Below are 24,378 nucleotides of genomic sequence, written 5' to 3'. Positions count from 1 at the left end.
GGTTTCCAGACGGTGATGCGGGGCACTGATGAGAGTCAGAGCTGTTGGTTTCGGGTTTCTCAGCCTTGTTATCTAAGGACCGGCTGCTTGGGATTTGATCAGGGCTGGTTTGGGAGAGACGCAGACGCCAACTTTTCCCCAGAACAGACTACTCTTTGAGCTCTGCCGCCACCCGGACTGGGGATGGAAGAAAGAAAACAAAAATCCCCACTGTATGTGGTTGTCCGGAATTTAACTTGGCCCTGGAGAGGGAAAATGAAAGAGTAACATTGCTCTTCCACTCTTAACGCCCTCTACAGACAGCAAACTTCATTAATGCAGAACTGTCAGGATTGAGGGGGGCGGGGCGGGGGGGCGGGGAGCCGGGCGCGGGTGTTAGGGTCTAGACCCTCAGCAGTGGGGGAGGTTCTCATCTCCTTCCTAGGTCAACACGAAGTGCCCAGTGGGAAAGTCTGATTTAAGCTTTTTAAAATTGATTTGAGAGAGAGAAAGGAAAAAGGAGATCAATTTATTGTTCCACTCATTTATGTATTCACTGATTGATTCTTGTTTGTGCCCTGACCAGGGATCAAATCCACAACCTTGGCTTATTAGGACGATGCTCTAACCAATCTATCCACCTGGCCAGAACTGGGAGTATCTGATTTGAAGGCAGTTTGCAAAACATAACTGAAACAATATTCTCATCTGGCGAAGCTATGAAGAAAGGGGATCAACCTAGTGTGGTGATTTGGAACAAGGACAGTCAGTGAAACTAGTCCTGTGAGGAAGTTTTTGTTTTGTTTTCCTCCTCCCTCCTGTATTAGCCACATACACAGTGTTAGCAGTGGCGGTGGTGGAAGGTGGTCAGGGCAGATGTTGAGCATCAGGAACAGTTTTTTTGGAAAAAGCAAAGTGTTGAGTTCTTCTTAAACTTTCATTTTGCTCTGGCACTTCTAAGTCTTCTGCCTTGACAAAGATTCTGCTTTTCATTCAGGCAGCGTACCCTCCGATGAGGACTGTCACTGTAGGTCAGTGAGAGATGTGCGCGGAAACCCTTGCATTCTATCACCCCTGGTCTTTTAGAGAACAGTTCACACTCTTGATTCTCCTTCAGAGTATTTAGAAAGTAAAGTCAGAGACTTCAAATCAGTCTCTGAATTATTTTTCTCATCTATGTCAGCTACCTTTTGGTATACAATGTCCAATCCCAGTGTTATCTTGGCTTTCTAGGTTGAATATTTTGCTTTTAGGCAAGTTTCCCCTAAATTCTATAGTATTCTCAAGAAAGATTACTCCTGATGTTAGAGACCTCTAGGAAAAGAAACCCCAAAACATTCCCACCATTAGCAGTTGGAGTTATGGGAAAGCATGAGATCATGTCTGGAGAAGACCCGGGTGGTTAGTGGAGAGAACCCAAGTCAAAATCCTGGGAACAACAACACCGACAGGACAAGTGAAAGAGGGGTCAGAGATAAAGAGTGGGCAAGTCCCGCAGACACAGGTGTCAGGTGAGCACAGAGAGCTGAGAAGCAGAAGAGCAGGGGCAATATCAGTGCAGATGTGGATAGGACAGCACCCTCAAATGCCAGTGCCCAGGAGGTAAGGCTGGGAGACCAGCTGTGATGCACCAGGAGACAGGGAGGGATGAACTCAAGAGGGGTCTAGTCAGAAGGAGTTGACGTAGAATACAGAATCCCAGGGATGTTATAGAGGATTTAAGCAGGGAACACGTAGAGAAAGAAGAGTTTCTTATAAGGTCATTTTGGGGGGAAAGGAATTCATTGCTTTGGCATGAAACAAGAAAAAGAACAGAGCCATTTGCACATAGAAAACATAGCTATTTTCTGCAGAAGGTTTTCAGGTACAGGTGCAGGGCTGGAGTGGGGAACCACTCTAATTTAAGTAAAAGAACTCCAGACCTACCAGTTCAATCTTGACTCATTTTTGAACCTGGAGCCAAATGAAATCTTATAAAAGTTTCCACAACAATGCTACATTAGGTTTATTTATGCTACAAATGTCAAGGCAAGGTTGCCAATTAAGAGGCTCTGGAGCAGTCAGCATAGCAATGTCAAGCTTGTAGTCGTTTAAAATCAGCCCTGATATGGTTAAATACTAAGTGATCAGTGGATATGACAATTATGAACCAAAACAGGAAGAAAATGTCACAAAACCAACCAAAGGTCCATGAGAAACATCATGGTTCAATATGGAGTCATTGGGATGCAAAAACTACAGACTAAGCATGTCAAAATGGAGTGGCTGACTGGAGAAAACTGGGCAATGTACACAGGATTGCTCTGTATGATTTCTTACAACCACATGTAAATCTACAATTATCTAAGGTAGAAATATACTGTATTCCCCCTTCTCCAAAAGCCCCAGTGGATGCCTGAAACCACAGATAGTACTGAACCCTATATATGTTGCATTTTTTTCCTATACATACCTACCTAAGATAGTTTAATTTTTAAATTAGGCACTGTAAGAGATTAACATCAGTGACTAATAGTAAAATAGAACAATTATAACAAGATATTGTAATAAAAGTTATGTGAATTGTTTGGGGCTGTTGTCAAGTAAAATAAGGGTTACCTAAACACAGTCCCTGTGGTACCATGACAATTAATCTGATACCCGAGATGGCTTCTAAGTGTATACAGCCTGGATGTGCTGGACAAAGGGATGACTACAGTCCTAGGGAGGATGCAGTAGAACAGTGGGAGACCTCATCACGTTACTCAGAATAGCACGCAATTAAAAATTTATAAATTGTTTACTCTTGACATTTTCTATGTAATATTTTAGGACGCATGGTTGACCATGGGTAACTCAAATTGTGGAAACTGAAACTGTAGATAGATAGATAGACAGATAGATAGATAGATAGATAGATAGATAGATGTGAGTTGCATATTATTTTATAACAAATATTTGTCCAACCTGAAAAAAAAGTACTTAGAACCTAACTTGAAGTGACTCTATTAAAATAACCTACATTCCAATATTAATTGGGTCTATCTCTCAATTTCATATTTTGGCCATTGGTTGGTTAGCTCATGTGTCAATACAACATATTTAATAAAAAAGGGAGAGAGAGGCTGACTCTTTTTTTTTTAAGCCATGTAGCCCAAGAACGAAAGAGTAAGAGATGCCAAGATCTGCCAACAAAAGCAGTACTAGCTGTCACCTGAAGGTCAAGCTCCGAGAAGGCTGCTACGGGAAGGGCAGGGGGTTTCTCAGAAACGATCTTAATTCACACATATACCATTTAAGATGTGAATATTATCACCTGGTAGTTCAAAAGAGAGAGAGAGAGAGAGAGAGAGAACGAGCACATAGCTTCTAAAATGAGGGATGTCCTACACACTAAGGCGGGTAGACTATGATGTCATCTGAGACAGGAGGTGAAAAGTCATTGCTCCAGAAGTCCAGGTTGTGCTCACACTTGTTTTTTGTATGGCTAAATTGAAACTAAGCCACTGGTCAATCCAGGAGTGGAATACTTCACAGCTTCGAACATAAAGCAATATTTTAATGTAGAGACTTAAAAAAAAAAACCCTTTTGAAACATTCTTTCCAGCATCTCCCTTCACTTAGCAGCCAGATCCTCCCTCCAGATCCACCTCTTCACCTGCTCTTTTTCCTGGTAGTCTGCCTGTTGTAGATCCATTTTTGCTCTGTGCCCTCACAAACTTGAGAAGTTAGGAAGGTACATGAGCATACTGTAACTTGCTGCAATCCTACATATTTTTTCATTGGTAGTCAATCTAACACAATGAATCCCTCCCTCATCAAGACCTATCCCTCACAATTCCATCACTTGCTCCCTATCGGCTCCCTCCCATCCTTCCAAAGGTTTACTCTTCTTAACAAGCTCCCCATCACATCAATGCCCATCTCTCTTTCAGTGGATGATCTTGATTTTATTTCCTCTATAAAAAATGAGGCAATCACCCCTTATCTAGTCTTATTGCCACCATCAGCACTGGCTCTCTTTCTCCTCCAGCTTCTTTTTCATGAACATCCCCTCCCTCTCATCCCTCTATCATCAATACCTTCTTCTGCCTGTTTTCTTTTAATATGAGTCTATAAATATGATTACAGCTTCTCCCAGCTAAAAACACCAAAACTTCTATTATCAACACTAAAGCTACTTCCCATCTTCTTCCTTTCTCTCATCTCTCAACCTAATACGGGCCGACCTCCATCTCCACTTCCCTGAAATTGTTCTAAATTCACCTACTGCTACTAAATGGCCAAATCTCAGTTTACTGACAACCTTTTACTTCTTGAACTTCTCATTCTTCTAGGTTTCAAAAAAATTGTTATTCAGACCATTCTTTTTTTTTTAATCCTCACCTGAGGGCACACTCATTGATTTTATTTTATTTTACTTTCATTGATTTTAGACAGAGGGGAAGGGAAGGAGAGGGAGAGAAACATCGATGCAGAACAGAAACATCCATGGCCACCTCTCTTAGGTCCCTGACCAGAGATGGAACCGGAAACCCAGGCATGTACTATGACAGGGAATCAAACCTGTGAACTTTCAGTTTACTGGACAATGCTCTAACAACTGAGCTACACCAGCCAGGGCTCAGACCATTCTTTTATTACTAGGTGTCTCCTCTGACCATTAGGTTTCCCCCTCCTGGCCCTCTTCTTTATTCTATATGCTTCCCATATCTGACCTCATCCAATTCTAGTTTGGATCAATGATTTCAATTACCTTCTATATGCTAATAATTCCAGATCTGTGTCTTTAATCTTAACCTCTCTGCTGACCTCACTTATTATTTTTTAATTATATTTTATTGATTATGCTGTTATAGTTGTACCAAGTTTTCCTCCTTTTCCCCTCTCCATCACCCCCCACTCCCTCAGGCAATCCCCATACCATTGTTCATGTTCACGGGTCATGTGTATAAGTAATTTAGCTACTCCATTTCCTATACTGTACTTTATATCCCCATGGCTATTCGTAACTACCTCTTTGTACTTCTTAATCTCCTCACATCTTCATCCATTCCCCAACACTTCCTCCCACCTGGCAACCATCAAAACACTCTCCATATCCATGATTCTGTCTCTGTTCTTCTTGTTTCCTTAGTAATTTTTTAGATTCAATTGTTGATAGATATGTATTTATTGCCACTTTATTGTTCATAGTTTTGATCACCTCTTTTTTAATAAGTCCTTTTAACATTTCACATAAAAATCGCTTGGTGATTTGAACTCCTTCAGTTTTTCTTGTCTGGGAAGCTCCTATCTGCCCTTTGATTCTAAATGATAGCTTTGCTGGGTAGAGCAACCTTGGCAATAGGTCCCTTCTTTTCATGACTTCGAATCCCTTCTAGTCTGCAAAGTTTCTTTTGAGAAAGAAGTTGACAATCTTCTGGGAATCCCCCTGTAGTTACTAACTGCTTCTCTCTTGCTGCTTTTAAGATTCTCTCTTTATCTTTAACTTTTGGCATTTTAATTATGATGTGTCTTGGAGTGGGCCTCTTTCCATCCTTCTTGTTTGGGACTCTCTGCACTTCCTGGACTTGCATGTTTATTTCCTTCACTAAATTAGGGAATTTTCTTTCATTATTTTTTTTAAATAGATTTCTAATTTCTTTCTCTTCTCCTTCTGGCATCCCTATGATGTGAATGTTGGAATGCTTGAAGTTGTCCTAGAGGCTGCTTACACTATCCTTGTTTATTTGGATTCTTTTTTCTTCTTCTTGTTTTTTACATCCTTACCTCTTCCCTAACCCTCATATCTCATCCATTACAAAGAAATGATGTTCATTCTACTTCTAAATCTGTCTTGTCTCTCTATTCCCAATGTCTTCCTTTAGCTCAGGCCTTGAATATCTGTTCTGGAAAAGGACTATAGCCATCTCTTTTCTTCTGTTCCTGTGTGCAGTGAGCTGTGACAGTACAATCTGCTCTGTTGCAAATATTACAGTAAATAGTAGCCCAACTAGTGAAGCATGGATGGAAAGGCAGTGAGAATCGTAAGACTAGATCAAAAATAACATAATTGCCCTGACTGGTGTGGCTCAGTGGGTTGGGTGTCATCCTACAAACTGAAAGGTCACAAACCAAAAGGTTGTGGGTTCAATTCCTGGTGAGGGCAGATACCTGGATTGTAGGTTCGATCCCATCGGGGTGCATGCAAGAAGCAACTAATCGATGTTTCTTTTCCACATCAATGTTTCTCTCCTTCTCTTTCTCCCTCCCTTCCCTCTCTCTAAAAAATAAATACAATCTTTTAAAAACAACAGAGAGGCTATTTTGTGAAAAAAAATTGCAAATTTCACTGGACAAAAAGTTGACTTACTGATTTTTGTACATAGGCTAGAAGAGAAAATTTAAGGCAAAGCAGGTAACACTGGTGGCTCTTTTCTAAAGATATTCTGCACCATCCTTTGCTTTGTTCCTACAGATATTGAGGTGAACCCTGGTATTAAGTGATTGTTCCTTGCCTTGATCTGCAGTACAAGGATTTCCCAGGAAAGAAACATCTGTTTATTAACGTGTGATGCTTTCTGTCCACCCTATTTTTTTTTCACTTTCATTTATTGATTTTTAGAGAGAAAGAGGAAGGGGGTGGGGGAGGAGCGAGAAAGAGATAGGTTTGTTGTTCCACTTATTTATGAATTCAATGGCTGATTCTTGTATGTGCCCTGACCGTGGATCAAACTCATGCATATCAAGACAATGCTCTAACCAGCTAAGCTCTCTGGCTAGGGCCACCCTAATTTTTAAGAAAGTGAGTTTGCACTTCAAATTCTTTTAATACATGAATACTATTAAATATTTCTAATTTTGCTTTTCCCCATTAAGGTTTCTATTGATGCAAAAGGTCATTATTGTATCAATAATGTAATACACATTAATGTATAATAATGTATAACATTACTTATATAATACATATTAATACATCATTGTATTAAATGAAATTTCATACCTTTTTAAAAAGATTTTATTTCTTTTTATAGAGAGAGTAAGAGAGGGAGAAAGAGAGGGAGAGAAACATCAATGTGAGAGAGAAGCATTGATCGGTCGCCTCCCATAGGCACCCTGTGACCAGGACAGAACCCGCAGCCCAGGCATGTGCCCTGACTGGGAATCCAACCAGCAACCTTTCACTTTGAGGAATGGTGTCCGACAAACTGAGCCACCAGTCAGTGCTCATATATTTATGTCCTACATTACGCAACTTTGTCTCCTGTCCTTGCACTTCCCCATGCTATCACACATGTTGTTCCTCTACCTAGAATGTCCAAACTCTTGTCTGACTCTGAATTGACACTTATGATTCAGCTCAAATATGACCTCATTTAAGTCATCTTCTCTGTTACTTTCTATCCTATGCACTCATAGCACTTATTTTCCCATCAACCTTTGGAGCACAAAGAATATTTTTATGTGTGCTTTAAACTTACGTTCCAGCACAATTTCTGGTACATTCAAAGCACCCTAGAATAAAATGCCAAATGCAGAAATGAATGGTATTAAATGCATGTTGGAATCTGACTAACAATGGTGGGCACTTGAAAGGAAGTCAATTGAAGCTAAAATATTGATGATAGTTAACTGTAATTGAATGTCCACTACATGCTAGGCACAAAACTAAGCCATTTCATGGACTTTAAAACATATGTACAACCCATATAAAATTCACCCTTTTAAAGTGTACAGTTCAGTGGCTTTTAGTATATTCAGTTTTGTAACCATCATCATTAATTCTAGAATATTTTCATGACCCCAAGAAGAAACCCTACACATATTAACAGTCACACCTCATCCAGAACCTGTCTCCTCAGCCCCTGGCAATCACTAATCTACTTTGTTTCTCTGGATTTGCCTATTGTGACATTTCACATATATGAAATTATACAATTGTGTGGCCTTTTGTATGTGGTTTCTTTTAACTTAGATGATATTCTTAAGGTTGACTCATGTTGCAGGGTATGTCAGTACTTCATTCTTTACTATGTCTGAATAACTGTCCATTGGCCCTGGCTGTGTGGCTGTGTGGCTCAGTGGATTGAGTGCTGGCCTGCGAACCAAAGGGTTCCAAGTTCAATTGCTAGTTAGGGCACGTGCCTGGGTTGCACCCGAGGCCCCCAGTAGGTGTGGCACGAGAGGCATACATTGATGTTTCTATCCCTCTTTCTCATTCTCTTCCCCTCTCTCTAAAAATAAATAAAATCTTAAAAAACAAAACAAAACAAAGCACCAGTCCATTGAATGTTTACCTGTTCACCAGTTGATAGACATTTGGGCCATTTCTACTTTATGGCTATAATGAATAATGCTGCTATGAACATCTATGTACAAGCTTTTGTGGGGATGTATATTTTCATTTATCTTGGGTATATACCTAGGGAGTGGAATTGCTGGATCTTGTAACTGTTTTCACTTTTTGAGCAACTGCCAAACTGTTTTCCTAAGCAGTAGCACCATACTCCATCCACTGGCAATACTTCAGGCTTCCAGTTTCCCCTCACCCATCCCCTCACCCACATTGTCTTTTGTATTATAGCCATCCGAGTGGGTGAGAAGTGGTATGTCACTACTGATTTCCGTTTCCCTAATAACTAATGATGTTGAGCATCTTTTAATGTGCGTATTGGCCATTTGTATATATTCTTCAGAGAAAGGTCTATCCAGATCCTTTGGCAATTTTTTATTTTTGAGTTTAAGAGTTCTTTATATATTCTGGGTACTAAAGGCCGATAGATTTATCCCTATTTTACAGATGAAGGGACTAAACCTTTGAGGGTTTTAGGAAGAGGCAAGATTGAATCTTCACCTGTGATTCTCCAAAGCCCAGGCAGGCTCTTTCCACTCTTTACTGCTTATTGGTGATGTTTAGAGATAGACTACCTTAGTGGGTGGTTAATATGAAAATGAATGTCACTGGAATTGAGATGAGGGTATTAGTAACTATCAACTGATAGCAGAAGTCAATGGTGGTAGGCCTCAAAGTCATATATAAAATTAAAAATCTGGATTATATGGTTTCTAAGATCCCTTCTCACTCTGAACTTCTGATTCAACAGGCCTTTATGTTTTGCCCAGCATCAAAATAGCAAGTCATGAAAAGCCAATTCGTTAAGTATTAGGACAAAAAGAACTAACAACTTCTGTACATCTCTCTAAAGCTCAGGATTAGTCCCTCTGGGAATTTCTGTCCTGATTTATTAGTGAAAAAAACCTGACCTGCAATCATAGGCTTAAAAAAAAAACCCCCAAAAAACAACATCTTCTACTGACCATTTAATTACCACCTTCCTTAACACAAATATAAAAGCCTGAGTTCTTCTCCATTGCTTTGTCCTGGGTAAATCATAAGATGTCATACTAAACTAAGATCAACTGATTTTCCAGAGTCTATCCCAGTATACACACAATTATTTCACCTCAAACACACAGCCCTTTGCCTAAAAAAGGACATAGATGGAAAAAATGGATGAAGTCTTAGCACCTCACCATTAGAACTATCTTTGCTACCTCCAGTACCAGGTGATTTCAAAAGACTCATTTAGGAAAACTCTAATACTTGTACAGGACTGCAAAGACTGTGGAACAAGTAGGTAAACTGAGCCATTAACAAAGTATCAATGTTGTTTTAGCATGAAATTATAGAAAACTCAGAGAGTATTTTCAATTACACATTTTACTGAAAATAATTTAAAATACATACATTCTGTTTAAAAAAAAAACATATTATTGATACAATACTGAACTTTTCATACAAGGATCATTTAAGTTTTACTCTTACCAAAGTGCCACCTTTATTTTCCTGGATAAACATTTTGCTGAAGAGTCTCTATCGCCCTCTGGTGAAACTTCATGAGATTGGGTGTCCATAAAAGTAATTAAGGCCTCAAAGCTCACCAAAGAACAAAGTTAAATGAGCAGAATTACTGTCTATTCACATCTGACAGTTGTGATCTGCCTAGGAGAGAGGCAACCTAGGTGGATGCCTTTATCTGCTCAAGCAAAGTGTTTCTCCTATCGACACTCAGCCAAGATCACAGCAAATATCCTTTCTTCCTGAGTTTTCATGGTCACTGTCTTCTAAAAAGACAAAAACCTCTCATTATAAGTGGAAAAATTATGTGGGAAAGTCTCTAAGTAATTTAGGTTATACTCCAGACAAAAAAAGAAGTTAACAGGACAGCAAAAATTATAGTTTAGCATGCAAGAAAGGCTTTTTTAGTGGTCCCTGATTCTTCACCATGTCTTTATAATAAAGGACACCATCACCCTAGTCAATTGTGCCTACAGTTTCTGGAAGAAGATGATATTTTTCTCAGATTTCAGAAAGTGCACTTACTACAGATGAGGGCCATTTCTAAAAGTAAACATCAACAGAGCCTAAGTTCATTCTCCAGACCAAATACTTTGGACTTCAGGTTCTTCAGTTCTCCTTGAATCTTATGTGCCCGTCTATTGCTGTCACGAACCTCACACAGAATGGCAAGATCCTGGTTTGCCCGGGCATTAAGTGTTGCCTAGAGATTTGGGGGGAAAAAAATGATTAGAGTATATTCCAGAGGAGGCAAATCAGTCATAAAGACCAGCCTATGCTGGCTCCTTTTTATGACACATTTGGTACAGATGGTAAATTCAACCCTTAGTTTTAGTGACTAACAAAAAGATGGAAAATTGAGAGTAAAAGAAAAATCATGAGACTCTGTGCTTTCCCATACAACAGTAAAGGAGACTTGAGATAGAAATCAATAAACAAGAACAATCAGTAAAAAGAGGAGACCAATATAAACATCACTGGTGAATTTGCCAAAGAAATTACCTCATCTTTTTTATAATCAACTTTGGAACATAGTGATCATTTAGGATATGTGGATAACTGGTTAAATCTCTATAAGAAGGCTCTTGAGGCAACTTTGTTTCTAAATAATGCTGTGTCTGGTAGGAAAAAAATTATTACTCAAATACTCATTTTCCCTATTTGTAACATAGACACAGCTATTTTAATCTACTTCTTGAATTGGAAAGGATGAAAATTTCTGTTACGTTAGATAAAAGTATAATGATGCAGTCATTCAATTATTCAACCTCTTTTTGTCTTCCCCTTGGCGTGTACTTGTTCAACCAACTTTAGTGAGACTTCAAGGATGCTGATCCATAAGTACCTACCATCTGGGAAACAGCACATCTCTTCTGAGGAGCCCTCATGACCATGCTTTCTTGTACCCCTTTTCTCCCTTTTAGAATCCAAGATCAGCAATTACCTTATAGAGCATTTGCTCCAAGTCTTTCAGTTTCTGTCGGAGAACCTTGATATCTGTCTTAAAGCCTTCTACTTCCAAGATACGCCGATTCTCCAAGGCCTCATAGCGTTTTGTCATTACCTGTAAACGCTTCCCCATCTTGTTAGAGCGATCCTAAAAATAGGAAAATGAGAAGGCATTTATGAAGATGAGGGAAGCATTCCCTGAGCTATCTGACGTCCCACACCATCACAAATGGTAGAGAATTTTGTACCTTGAAGATCTCTCTCCTCACTCCCTCTTCCTCACGAATTCGGGCAAGTTCTTCTTCTAGGGAAATGCACTGCTCTTGGTACATGTTGGACAGCTTTTTTTCTTGTACTAACTTATCCTTTAGGGACTGTGAGTCAAAAGGGAAAAAAAAATTACTGAGTTCTATAACTTAGGTACCTCAAATAGCATTTAGGTAGAGAAAGGAAGGAATGACAGGATTTACAGAATTACACATGAGTTAACTAACAGGACAGCAAGGAACTTTGGAGAACATTTGAAAGAGGATTCTTAGCCTTTTTCCAAAGTGTACATAGTAGAAATCCTTTAAAATAAAATAAAAAAAGTACTTTTGGCTCTGAGAAGAGTAGATAACAGAGTTAAGAATTGTCCCAAATAAGAAATAACAATACAGTCAGCCCTTGTATCTGCAGGATCCACACCCATGGATTCAACCAACATAGAACAAAAATATTCTGAAAAAAAAAGGGCACGCTGTTGCTGATGTGTACTATGTAGTTAGGCCTACTGAATGTATACAGAAATTTTTTCCCTGTCATTATTCCCTAAACCAGCAATGTTCAACCCTTTTTATCTCATGACACACATAAACTAATTACTAAAGTTCTGTGGTACGCCAAAAAACAATTTTTTTTTGCCAATCTGACAAAAAATAGGTATAATTTTGATTCATTCACACTAAATGGCTATTGTTGTGTTGGTTGTTGTTTTTTTTTTTTTTTTTTTTTTTTGACAATCTAAGGGAAAAAGATGTCAGTGCCCCTGACTCTGTACTCAGATAGTGCATGTTTTAAAAATTCTCCTGGCACACAGATTGAAAATCACCATCCTAAACAATGCTGTATAACAACTATTTACATTGTATTAGGTATTGTAAGTAGAGATGATTTAAAGTACATGGGATGCCCTGACTGGTGTGGATCAGTGGATTGGTGTCATCTTGCAAACAGAAAGGTCGCTGGTTCAATTCCCAGTTGAGGCACATGCCTGGATTGTGGGCCAGGTCCCCAGCTGGGGGCATGCAAAGGGCAGCAATCATCATTTCTCTCACACATCGATGTTTTTTTCTCTCTCTCTTTCTTCCTCCCTCCCTATCTTTCTAAAGGTAAATAAGTAAAATCTTTAAACATAAATAAATAAAGTATATGGGAGTATGTGCGTAGGTTAATACAAATACTATGCCATTTTATATAAGATACTTGACCAACCATGGATTTTGGTATCTGGAATCAATCCCCTGCAGATATCAAGGGACTACTGTATATGTTTGGGACACATTTCTGGAGTTCTTTAAAAAGAAAGAAACAGCAACATGCATTATACATGTTCCACTGAGCAGTCAGAATGATCTTTTAAAAAGCTAAATAAGCCCTGGCTCAGTGTTTCAGTCAGTTGGAGTGTCGCCTGTACACCAAAAGGTTGCAGGTTCAAACCCTGGTCAGGGCACGTAAGAAAGGTAACCAATTGATTTCTCTCTCTCATCAATAAAAAAAATTAAAATAAAATAAAAAAAGCTAAATAAGATCATGTTACTTCCTTACATACAGACCTAGAGGAAGAGCATTCCTGAGAGAGGGAAGAGCAACTTTTAAGGCCCTGGAGTATAGTCAAGGAAAAAGAAGAATGTCATGGTTATAGAGAAATAAGCAAGGAAGAAGTGGTATACAAGGAGGTTGCAGGGGTACGTAGCAGCGAATCACCAAGAGCCACCCCTCCAACCTCCTTGTACACCACCTCCTTTTTGAACATACACACTGCAAGGCCTTTAAACTTGCTCTTACCTCTCCTTGGAATGCTCCTCCCCTAGATCTCTATGGCAAGCTCAGTCATGTTTTTCAAGTCTCAGTAAAAGCACCAGACTTTAGAGAGTCTCCCTGTGCTTCTCCATAAAAGTAGACTTCCAGCAACTACATATAATCTTCATATAATCCTTTTAATTCCTTAATACTGCTTCTTTTTTTATAATTTATCATTTTCTGTGTTAATGTTTCTGTTTTTTCACATCAAGATGTAAATACCATGATGGCAAACCTGGTCAAGCTTATTTACCGCTGTAGCCCCAGAGCCTAGCCCAGAGTAGGAGTGTATTGAATACTTGTTGAATGAAATGAATAAAGGAATGAATCAATCGATCGACTGTTTCATTTTCTAAATCTCCAAACACTGTAATGATGAGCTACTCTTTGAAACCTATTTCTTGAGGTTGTTGCTTATCAGCTTCCTGGACTGAATGGATCTTGTATGATAATTAGGTTCTTTGAAATCCTCTTGAATTTTTTCAAATTCTTACAGGAAAAAAAAATTCTGTAAGGTACAGAGAAACTACCTTAATATATTCATTTTGTTTTCGATGACTCTCATGAACAACTGGCCAAACTTTTCCAATTTTATCTTCTTTCTTCTTACACTGTACCCTGTATTGCTTAATCTTTGACATCAAATGATCCTTTTCAAGCATCCATGATTTCTCTTTATTTTGGTTTTCCAATCTGAGTTGCAAAAAGTCTTTGGTGCTCTCATAGAGCAGTTCCTGGGTGTGATGGAGACTGAAAGAAGTACAAATGTGAACATGAACATGTTTACACAGCACATATGGCACAGTTATTCCAAATGAAGGGAAGACACAGGTTCTTTAAAAATTGTACAACATATAAATTCTATAAAATATTGTTAGCAGTTTTAGCTATGGCTGGTATGACTCAGTGGTTTGAGCGCCTGGCCTACAAACTGAGAGGCTGCCAGTTCGATTCCCAGTCAGGTCACATGCCTGGGTTGTGAGCCAGGTCCCCAGCTAGGGGTGTGTGAGAGGCAATCAAATCTCTCATATATAGATGTTTCTCTCCCTCTCTCCCCCTCTCTCTAAAAGTAAATAAAACAAAATATTATTAGCACTTTAAAAAATATGCTTAATCTGATCACTCGCAATCCCACATGTTTTATTGGACAGAGTATAATGTACCTACCCATGCTCACTGGTTCACAGACTGCTCTTTACAGGTATTTTGCTAAGTGCTAATTTCAGTTATATAGTCAGAAGGACTGAAAAAATATTTACACACAGCCTGCATAAGTATGGACTATTCCTAGGCACTAGACCTTACAATAAAGAACTAACTCACGGTGTTCTGGCTGAGGATTAACACAGATTCTAAAATGTCAGAAACAGCTTGTTTTTGTTTATGCTGTGTTCTACAGGTAAACTACCCAGATATCAAATCTTACCTTGTTTTGAAGATCAACTTCCTCTATGAAGTCATCTCAACTACTTTACCCCATTTAATTTCTCCATTGTCTGAAATTCCTTATCAGCTTAAATCTAGTTTCTTGTGTTATAATTCATCTTGCTTATATACTGTCATGTTTTACCTGTCAATGTGCAGGTTTTCCAACCTGAGTGAAAGCATATACTTGTTTGTTATTTCTTTTTGCCCTGCTACTATCAAATTGTCAAGGACAGAAACAACTGCTAGACATACACTAGATATTAAACAGATTTCTGCTGATTACTGAGATGTAGAAATAGAAAAATGATGTTTCTATCATGAACAAAGAATATCCCTAGAAGTAAGCAATCCATCAGTTTAACATCTACACCTAGAAAAACACTGTATCAAATACTCAAACTATTTGCAAAGAGTATTAAATACTGTGAGGTGATCACTCTAATTTCCCACTGAACAAATAATGTCAGATCCACTTAGCTCTTTTAATGAGTAATAAGGTACACAGACAGGGAAAAATGATAGGATAATGCCAGGCACAAAGTACGGTAACTGTCAGCAGATGAAAAAATATATATATATATATATTTATAGTCAGGTATGTGTATGTGTGTATAAAGAGGGAGAGATTGATCTAGTTACCACAAGGTTCTCTCTTGCTTTCAGTGAGTTACTTTATTCTATCTTACATTATGTTCTCAATTACAAAGTGGGAGGTATGGTCTTGTTAATGTACAAATGGTGAAAGTGACACCCAAAGGGCAGTCATCAATGGCCTTGAATTTCATGCCATTTAATATCCTGGGAATGACATCATGGAAGGAACTGATCATGTGCTCAGACATGCAGATGATGCTAATTATTATATGATTATTAATATCCTGGAAGACATATAAAATTACAAATTACTATGACAATTAAAAAATACTTTTCCTTTAAAAATAATGAAAATCCAATGAGAAGTAAAAGTGTTATGCTTAAGCACAAAATACCTAAAATAAGGCATTTTCTATCCTGCATTGGTCAGAAATCTTAATTGAGTATCACATCCAATTTTAATTACTACACTTTAAAATGAAGGAAGAGACACTAGAAAAGCTTGAGAATGAATAACAATAAAGAGATGAAGAATGTAACACAAAAAAGTATTTTAAAATGTAGGATGTTTAACATAGAAAAGAGGTGGTAAGATGCAACTTGATAAGCATCACCAAGTGTTCAACAGATGTTTATTGTGTGTCTGTTATGGACACAGGGCAAGACCCTGAAGGGACAAAGACATAATTACAATAGATGCTGATAAATGTCATCATGGAGGCATGCTAATCATTATGAGAATGTGGAGGAGGAACACTTCAATTCTGCCTGGGGAAGTCTTCAGAAAAGGAGTGACACTGCATAGCAAGTTACCTGCCCCAGAGCAAGTGTTCCATGAACCATAGATATTGTTAGTTTGGCTGAAAGACAAAGTAAACTACAGCAACAGAAAAGGAGGTGGGACTGAAAGGTTAAATTAGTGCCAGATGAAGTCCCTAATAATTTATGCTGAGATATCAGGGCTTTATCATAAGAAAAACAGGGAGCTATCAAATGTTTTCATGCACTTGGTAAGTCCTAAAGGAGGAGCTATTAGTAATAGTGAGGAAGAGTAAGGAATACAAAGGGAGCAGTGAAAGGAAGCACATTTAGATTATTGCAAAAATTTAGACAATGTAACTTGAGCCTATATAGTAAGAATGAGAGCAGAGAATGGATTTGAGAGGATTCTTAGGCTTGCACTCCACAGGGTTTAGAATGAGGGAATAAGAATGGGGAGTTCAAGGTAATCCTGAGGTTTCAAGCTTGAGAAACTGGATGTGATGTCATTAAACTAAATGGGAAAAAGAAGAAAGTAGTAGGTTTCAGATGGGGGAAGGGGTACTGATTGGGAAAGAAAAACATACTGGTTTCAATATGGTCAATTTGAGGTGTTCAAACACGTTCTTTCCACCCCCGCCCCCAGAAGAGAGGCATTAAGGATTCATGCTATAAATTTATTTACAAACTCATCTAGTATGTTGAGTTCAACAGTCTGATCCATTTTTCAAAGAAAATGCACCTTTTAAAATGCCCCTCTTCAAGTCTGTTTCATGGATTAACTAAAACATCCTTATTTTTTAAGCAGAAAATTATTACAAAGAAAGGTGCAGCAAATCCAGATCCAAACTACAAAGATATCAGAGTTAGTAACTCCCACCTGTTTTCCACTGAAAATTGCAAGTTTTTTCCTGGACCCTCCTCATAGTGGCTCCTACAGACCATAGAGATTTTGAGCCTCCAAAAGCTCTGTCCCCGCATTTTGCTGTTGGAAGCCCTGCGAAAGGTGCCAAAACCAAAAGTGGAAGAAATGGCACACACTAAGTCCTTTTTTCGAACTTATTCCTCTTTGTGTAAGGACCACACAAAAGTGGTGTTCAAACATATTCAACTGACAATGTCTTTATAGCACAGGTCTGGCCACTGGTACCACACAAAAAGCTGAGGAGGGTTAGATAGGTAGAAGAACTAAAGACAGATGTTGCAGAAATCAAGGGAGATTAACTTCAAAGACAGTGTGATCAGAGGTGCCATACATGCAAAAAGATACTAATTGCAATGAGGATTGTAAAGAGGTAACTGGACAGAGAAATTAACAAGTCAGTGTTGACCCTAGCAAGGGCATGCTTAGTAAAATGATGGGGATGAAACTGCACTACAGAGGCGAGGAAAGGCAGGCAGGTAAGAAAAAAAGCAGTGAGTACAGAGTTTGTATTTTGTTTTTTGTGGGTTTTTTTGGTACAGGTATATAGAGTCATATTTTTCCATATTTATGAAGGGCCAAACAAAAGAAAAGGGCCTTACTATATTGAGCCAGATAACATATCAGCGGGTAAAAGAACATTTCTTCATCACTAAGATCAAGCTAAAGCACTAAAATGGGTTTCACTGAGCATGTGAAATACCCACCCTTGATTCCTCAAGAAATGAATCAATAGCCTTTCTGGACAAGCCACCAACCTAGAAGCAGAGGTGTCTGATAAAGACAATTTCTTCAAGGTTCCTGTCAGTTCCATGATACTATGTTGCAAAAGTACAGGACCATTAACTTTTAAGCTACTCAGAAAAAATTTTAAATCTGTAAGAAATAGCTTCCTTAAACACTCACGTTTTGGTAAGCTCTTTGATTTTGTCCTGATTCCTTTGGTGATGAACTTGTATCTCCTCAATAAGAATCCGTCTATCCTCCATGAGCCCTTCAACTTGTTCTCTAGAAAGCTTGGTCTGTTCTTCCAGCTGAGCCTGTAGTGCCTCCACCTAGATAGGCCAAAAAGGGTGAGGCATCCATTCCTGCCCTGCTTCCTCTTATTCCTTATCTCTAAAAGTCAGCCTTTCTCCAGGAAGAAAAACAAGAACAAACAAACAAACCCCCCCAAATAAAAAACAAAACAAATAGAAGAAAAGCCTCAACGGGCACCCCTCTTTATTTAGTGAGTGGGGTTTGGCTACACAAGGGCAGACCACGCACAGCAAAGCATCTGCATCACACAGAGAAAGCTAGAAAACCCAACTTCCCCTAATCTAAGGTTCTCACCTCTTCACCATCTCTCTTTTTAAACTTGGAGTACTGTCTCCCCTTTAAGACTTCCTAGTTGCATAGAAATAGAATGACCATTTTCTTCGTTTTTTAATTTAAAAAGTAGAGCAAAATGAGTATAATATAATTTCCTTACCTGAATCTGGCTGTCATGACTACAAATGGAGATACTGGCCAAAGATAGAAATTGTCATTTAAATCGATAGAGCCCCCTGAAAATGACAGAACTTGAGTGCAACTAGATGAGAAATTATGGTTGTAAATGATAGACTATTAGGTGGTAAGAGGATGATTCATCACTTTCCTAGACTTAGAACACGTGCGCTAAATAAACTGACATACCACCCCGCTGCCAAAGGTTGATCTATCGGCACAGACAACTGCAACTCTCCATGTATCCCCTAGGCAACCACAAAGGAAATTCTTACTGCATGATAGTTTTGTTGGGTAGGGCTTCGCATATAAGCTGAGTGAACTGAAGGTTCAGAATAGCACCTCTAGAATGATTACTACAGAATAACGGTTTTTAAAATATAAGCTTCTGTAAATTAGGAATAATCTCCATTTTCTTAATCACATGATGCCTAGATGTAACATGTAGGCAAGAAGATACTTATATGGCAGTGAAGGTATAATACACAAAGTAAGCTATGGATAGAAACTGTTTTGGTCTGCCAAAATAAATTCTTTACCTGTAGGATGAGTGTTTGTATGTCTTTTTGGTACTGCTCAGAACTTTCTTCCTTCTCTCTCATTGCTGGTTTTCTTTTGCTTACTTTAGAATCTAAAAGAGAAAACAAAAATAATAAAGACCTTCATTTAGCTTTGCTTTCTGCTATTCAAGTATCAGCATTACATATCAGCATTACAAAAATGAACTCCTTTTGCATAGGAGTTCATTTTTATTTACCTACAGGAGGTAAGAAAGAAAAAGGAAAATGAACAATATTTGTAGCGCTTACTTTTTCAAATAGGAATCTCTGCAAGGGAAGTCTGCTAGAATGCCACCTGGGTAATAACATCCATCTTTCTGAAGAATAAACTACTACATTTTCCTTTGAAGTTGTGTTCATTTCCTTTGTAAAATCTTTTTTATTCAGAAAGGGTAAGAAATACAAAATCTAAATCTAAACATGTTTCGCCCAATTTTTAAAAGACAAAATTATTGTTAAAATAAGCAACACTAGAACTGCACAGGACAAAATTTAACTCCTTGGATAATTCAAGAAGCTCGTGCTAAGAGAGTAGATCTTAAAAGTTCTCACCATAAGAAAAAAAATTGTAACTATGTGTGGTAATGGATGTTAACTAGACTTATTGTAGTGATCATTTTGTAATATATACAATTATCAAACCATTAGGCTGTACACTTGAAACTAATATAGTTATATTATCAATTATATATCAATTTTTTTTAAAAAGAAGGAAAATTAGGATTTCCATTAAAAAAAGAGAGAGATGATTGAGGCTTAGAGAGGCTAAGTAATATGCTGTAATTCCAAAAGTCGTACAGGTTTGTTTTATGACTTATCACCGTAAGCATGTTAATTATATATTTTTTATTTCTACTCCATTAAAACTTCATGGAAAGTAAAAACAAAACTTCATGGAAAGTAAAAGCAAAACTAAAAAGAAAATAGAAAAAGAATATTAAGATGTCAGGTTACCAGGGGCATCATTATAAACATTTGTTATCACTGTATAGTAGGGAAAATTTTCTAATTATTTGCACCATGTTTTTGAATTCTGTATCAGTGAAAATTTATTATATGTTGGTACCTGCTCTGAAAGCTGAAGATTCATTCTGTTCACATATATCTGCGGCCTGAATAGTCTTTTGGAGAATGGTGACCTGAAAAAGAAAAAAAAAAAAAGACACTAGCCTTCCTATATGTATGATGCTTCACTTTTTACCTTTAGTGCTACGAATATACACTATTCATAAGTTAACTTGGTCAAAATTGGTATAATCATATAGGAATATCATATATATGAGACCAAAGTGAACAAAGTAACAAACTGGATAAAACCCAGTATTGTTGATAAAAACTAAAAATAAACAAACAAAAAAACCCCATCAGGGTAATTTAGTAATATTTGCTTAAAAACTGTGGTCTTTGACAAGGCCCTCTAGGAATGTAATGGAAACATAAAAGTATATATATGTAGATATGTATAAAGATGCTCACTGAGGCAATGTTTAGAGGATTAAAAAAATGTAAATAGTATATACACATACACATCTATATGAATGGAAAAACAGCTTTATCTCTGGGGTATACATTATGGGAGACTACCACTTATATATGATAGATTTCAGTGTTTGTTTTTATTATTTTTGTAATCAGTATAAACAAAGATTAAAAAAGAAACTTGAGTATTGAAACTTAAGCCTGATCCTGCTTTCCTCTCTAATCTCATCCAAAATATCTATTCCAAGTTGTGAAATGGGTAAACAATGCTACTTCCCAAGAATTTTGAAGAAAAATAAAATCATAGAGCTCTTTGTAATTACAGAAAATGCTCAGAGTACTTAGGTAGACATGGGAGTATGATAGCTAATTCTCCTTCTAACTTCCTCAGCAAGCACCAAAATGTCTCTGATTATGGACCTGAGACCTTATTTTGAAAAAGCTCCATTTACCATGCAACCTAAACCAAAAATTACTTACTTTGTTGGGAGGCTCCTTATGAAAATAGGTCACTTCTCCAGTGTCTGTTCCCACAAGAGCCAGGAGATTCTGAATCTTTTTCTTGTCTTCCAGCTCCCTGCAATTCACAGAGAGTAAACACACATTGTACAAGTAAATTTTTCTGTTTTTAAAGGATCTCCGTTCTTATTTTTAAAATAACGGTAACCTCAAATTAAAATTGAATAGGGTTTATCTAGACCTCAGCACTAGTTTTTAAAATATCAGGTACATATAGTTAGGAATTCAGAGAGAAGGGGTCAGAAATTAATTTCTTAGTTGGTTCTAGAAAAGAACTGTAGAGATGGTAGCGTATACTACTCCGGGTCTCCACTTCAGGACAGATAGGTTCATTTTCCCCACAACCAGCAATGTTGCAGGCTGATGGCTCAGCACTGAATCTCTCTCCAAAACCGACATCAGTCAAGGGGACAGCCTTAGCCAAGGAACAGCCTGCACCCAGTGCCCAATCCTCTTCTCTCAATTTTGGATGCTTCTGAAGGCCCATCACAACTTTAGAGCACTCTGTGGAATTGACTGAGTCTGGCTGTAACTCAGTCACAGTTCAACTTCTACCCAGACTTTTCTTATTCTCTCATAAGTAGTTATTCCAGAAAACACTCCCCAGTGAAATTCCTGCAAGTAAATTTTCATTGCAGAGTCTGTTTTCCTGGGAATCCAACCTAAGACAGTTTATATCAGATATGGACCAAGGAGGCAAACTCTAAGACGAGATTTTAGAGCTGGTGATCTGAAGATGATTTATAGAACATAATATTCTTAGCAGCAAGACAGATGGCAGGGGTGCGGGTCAACAGGGTATCGCTTAAACAATTAAATCAAAAGGGAAGAGAGGATGATCACTGTGCCCTATATAAAATCACAACCTCTGACCCATTTTCCACACCTCATCCAGTTTAAAGACCCAGAGACAACTACCTGAAGGAGGAACTGGGTCTCCAAGGAGGTAGGACTTGGTGACATCACAGCAAGTATACACGGTAATGATTCCCTTAGTCCTCCCCAAAGGGTTATGGCTATTTATTCAAGTAATTGCACATTGTGGGGGAAAAAACACCCAGGCATTTCAAAGATTGCTTGGTATACGGCCTGAGTTGACCCTGATATAGAGTGACTTGAAGCATTATCATGGCATTGAGGCATATAGGAACCAGGTAATACATGGAATTTTGGTCCAGGTCCAGCTCACAACAAGCCCACTGGATCCAGGCTCAATCAGTGCTCACTTCCCCCATCTCCAAATGAATAACTGGAATGAACATATTTGGTAGTTAGCAAAACCTCCGAACTGGTTTCTTGGCTTCAGGTTAAGATAAGTGGAAACCTCTGAAACTGCCCTTCCCCACCCCAAGATGGCAAAGACCTGCTGGATGTAGGGGTGAAGGTCTTCATCATATACTCAATTCAATCACAAGTATGACCTATGCAAAACCAGATGGATAGTAGTAGACTACTAACAAGCAGGTCTCAATTTCAGTCACTGTGCTAGATGTAGTGTTTTTGCTAGAGCAGATTAACCTGGTCCTAGATACATGGTATATGGCTACTGATTAAGCTCTTGTATTCCTATCCATTCCTAACAGGACCACAAGCAGTTCTCACTCATGTAGGGTGAACAACAGTATACGTTTACTGTATCTAGTCTTTATCTAGGCCCATATTAACATTTTGGCCCTCTATCAAAAAATCAGGAAGGACCAGAATCAGAAGGGATCAGAGTCGGGACATTCTAAGATGACATTAGTTCACTATTGAGGATGTCATATTAAATCAGACTGGATAGGTAACAAATGGCAAGTGCATTAGGAACCTTGATAAAGTACATGTGCTCCAAAGGATTGGAGGTTAACTCTATAAAGCATATCAGTGAAGTGTTCAGGGTCTGACCTAGGCATGCTAGAACATTCCCTTCAAAGCAAAGGACAAATTATTTCATCTCATACCTACCACCTCCAAGAAGGAAGCTAAATATTGAGAAAGACTGTTCAGGTTCTGGAGACAACATGTCTTTTGAATAATGCTCTGACTTATACATCAAGTGACACCAAAGGTGAACTTTCAGTGTGGCCCAGAGTTGAAAAAGTTCTGCATTAGGTCAAGCCTAAAACTAGTAAGGAGATTGAATGAGTAATCAAAAACCTGACAAACAAAAACCCGACAAACAAAAACCCTAAACCCGATGGCTTCATTGGTGAATTATACCAAACATTTTAAAGTCTAACACTAATCATTTTGAAACTTTTCTAAAAATTGAAAAAGAGGCAATACTTCCTAACTCATTCTATGAGGCCAGAGTTGCCCTGATACCAAAGCCAAGAAAAATACAAGAAAACTACTACTGAGCAATATCCCTTATGAACATTGATACAAAAATTCTCAACAAAATACTAGCAAACTAAATTCAGCACCATACTAAAAGGATTATATACCATGATTGAGCAGAATTTATTCCTGAAGTGTAAGTATAGTTCTATATGAAAATCAATCAATATAATACACCACATTAACAAAATAAAGGGAAAAAACATATAATTATCAACTGATACAAAAAAAATGCATTTGACAACATTCAACCCCTTATGATATAAACATTCAACAAACTAGGAATAGAAGGAAACAATATCTATAAAATATAAGTAATGTATGAAAAACCCACAGTGAATACCATATTCAATGGTGAAAGACTGAAGTTCTCCTCTAAGATCAAGAACAAGACAAGGAGGCCCACTTTTGCAACTTCTATTTAACATAGTATTGGAAGTCCTAGCTAAAGCAAGTAAGCAAGAAAAAGAAAAGATATGCAAATTGGAAAGGGAGAGGTAAGATTATCTTTGTTCACAGATGACATGATCCTATATGCAGAAAACCCTAAGATATGGAAACCCTATGTAGAAAATCCTAAGCATACCACCAAAAAAACCAAACAATAGAAACCCAAAACACAATTTTAGAGCTGACAAGTGAATACAGCAAAGTAGGAAAACACAAATTGAACATGCAGAAATCAGTTGCATTTCTATACACTAACAATGAACAACTAAGAATTCAATTTATAATAGCACTGAAAAGAATAAGATACTTAGGAATTAAGTACAGGCTTGTACACCAAAAACACTGCTGAAAGAAATTAAAGAACGCAAATAAATGAAAAGACATCCCACGTCCATGGATCAGAGGACTTAATATTAAGATGTCAATATTACCCAAAGAAATCTACAGATTCAGTGCAAAACCTCACTGACATTTCTATCAAAACCTCAATGACATTTTTTGCAGAAATGGAAAAATCCACCCTAATAATTCATAGGGACTCTCAGGAG

At 37.9% G+C, this 24,378-nt stretch overlaps 1 protein-coding gene across 1 annotated transcript in view; it reads right to left on the bottom strand.

Annotated features, from left to right (window-relative positions):
- Positions 1 to 11,219: 11,219 nt before the first annotated feature.
- Positions 11,220 to 24,378, bottom strand: part of CCDC77 (coiled-coil domain containing 77) — a 32,009-nt gene continuing 18,850 nt past the window's right edge. Inside the window, exons 6-12 of the mRNA XM_054577097.1 lie at positions 21,020 to 21,116; positions 20,127 to 20,199; positions 19,040 to 19,131; positions 17,919 to 18,067; positions 13,840 to 14,059; positions 11,497 to 11,622; positions 11,220 to 11,396 (exon numbers count right to left, since the gene is read on the bottom strand). Of these exons, the coding sequence (XP_054433072.1) occupies positions 11,220 to 11,396; positions 11,497 to 11,622; positions 13,840 to 14,059; positions 17,919 to 18,067; positions 19,040 to 19,131; positions 20,127 to 20,199; positions 21,020 to 21,116 (934 nt within the window). The remainder of the gene's footprint in view (positions 11,397 to 11,496; positions 11,623 to 13,839; positions 14,060 to 17,918; positions 18,068 to 19,039; positions 19,132 to 20,126; positions 20,200 to 21,019; positions 21,117 to 24,378) is intronic.

This window comes from Pteronotus mesoamericanus, unplaced genomic scaffold (assembly GCF_021234165.1).
Source record: "Pteronotus mesoamericanus isolate MK-2021 breed Mesoamerican mustached bat unplaced genomic scaffold, CSHL_Meso_final contig_41, whole genome shotgun sequence".
Classification (NCBI taxonomy): Eukaryota; Metazoa; Chordata; class Mammalia; order Chiroptera; family Mormoopidae; genus Pteronotus; species Pteronotus mesoamericanus.
This window is presented reverse-complemented; position numbering and strand designations above follow the sequence as displayed.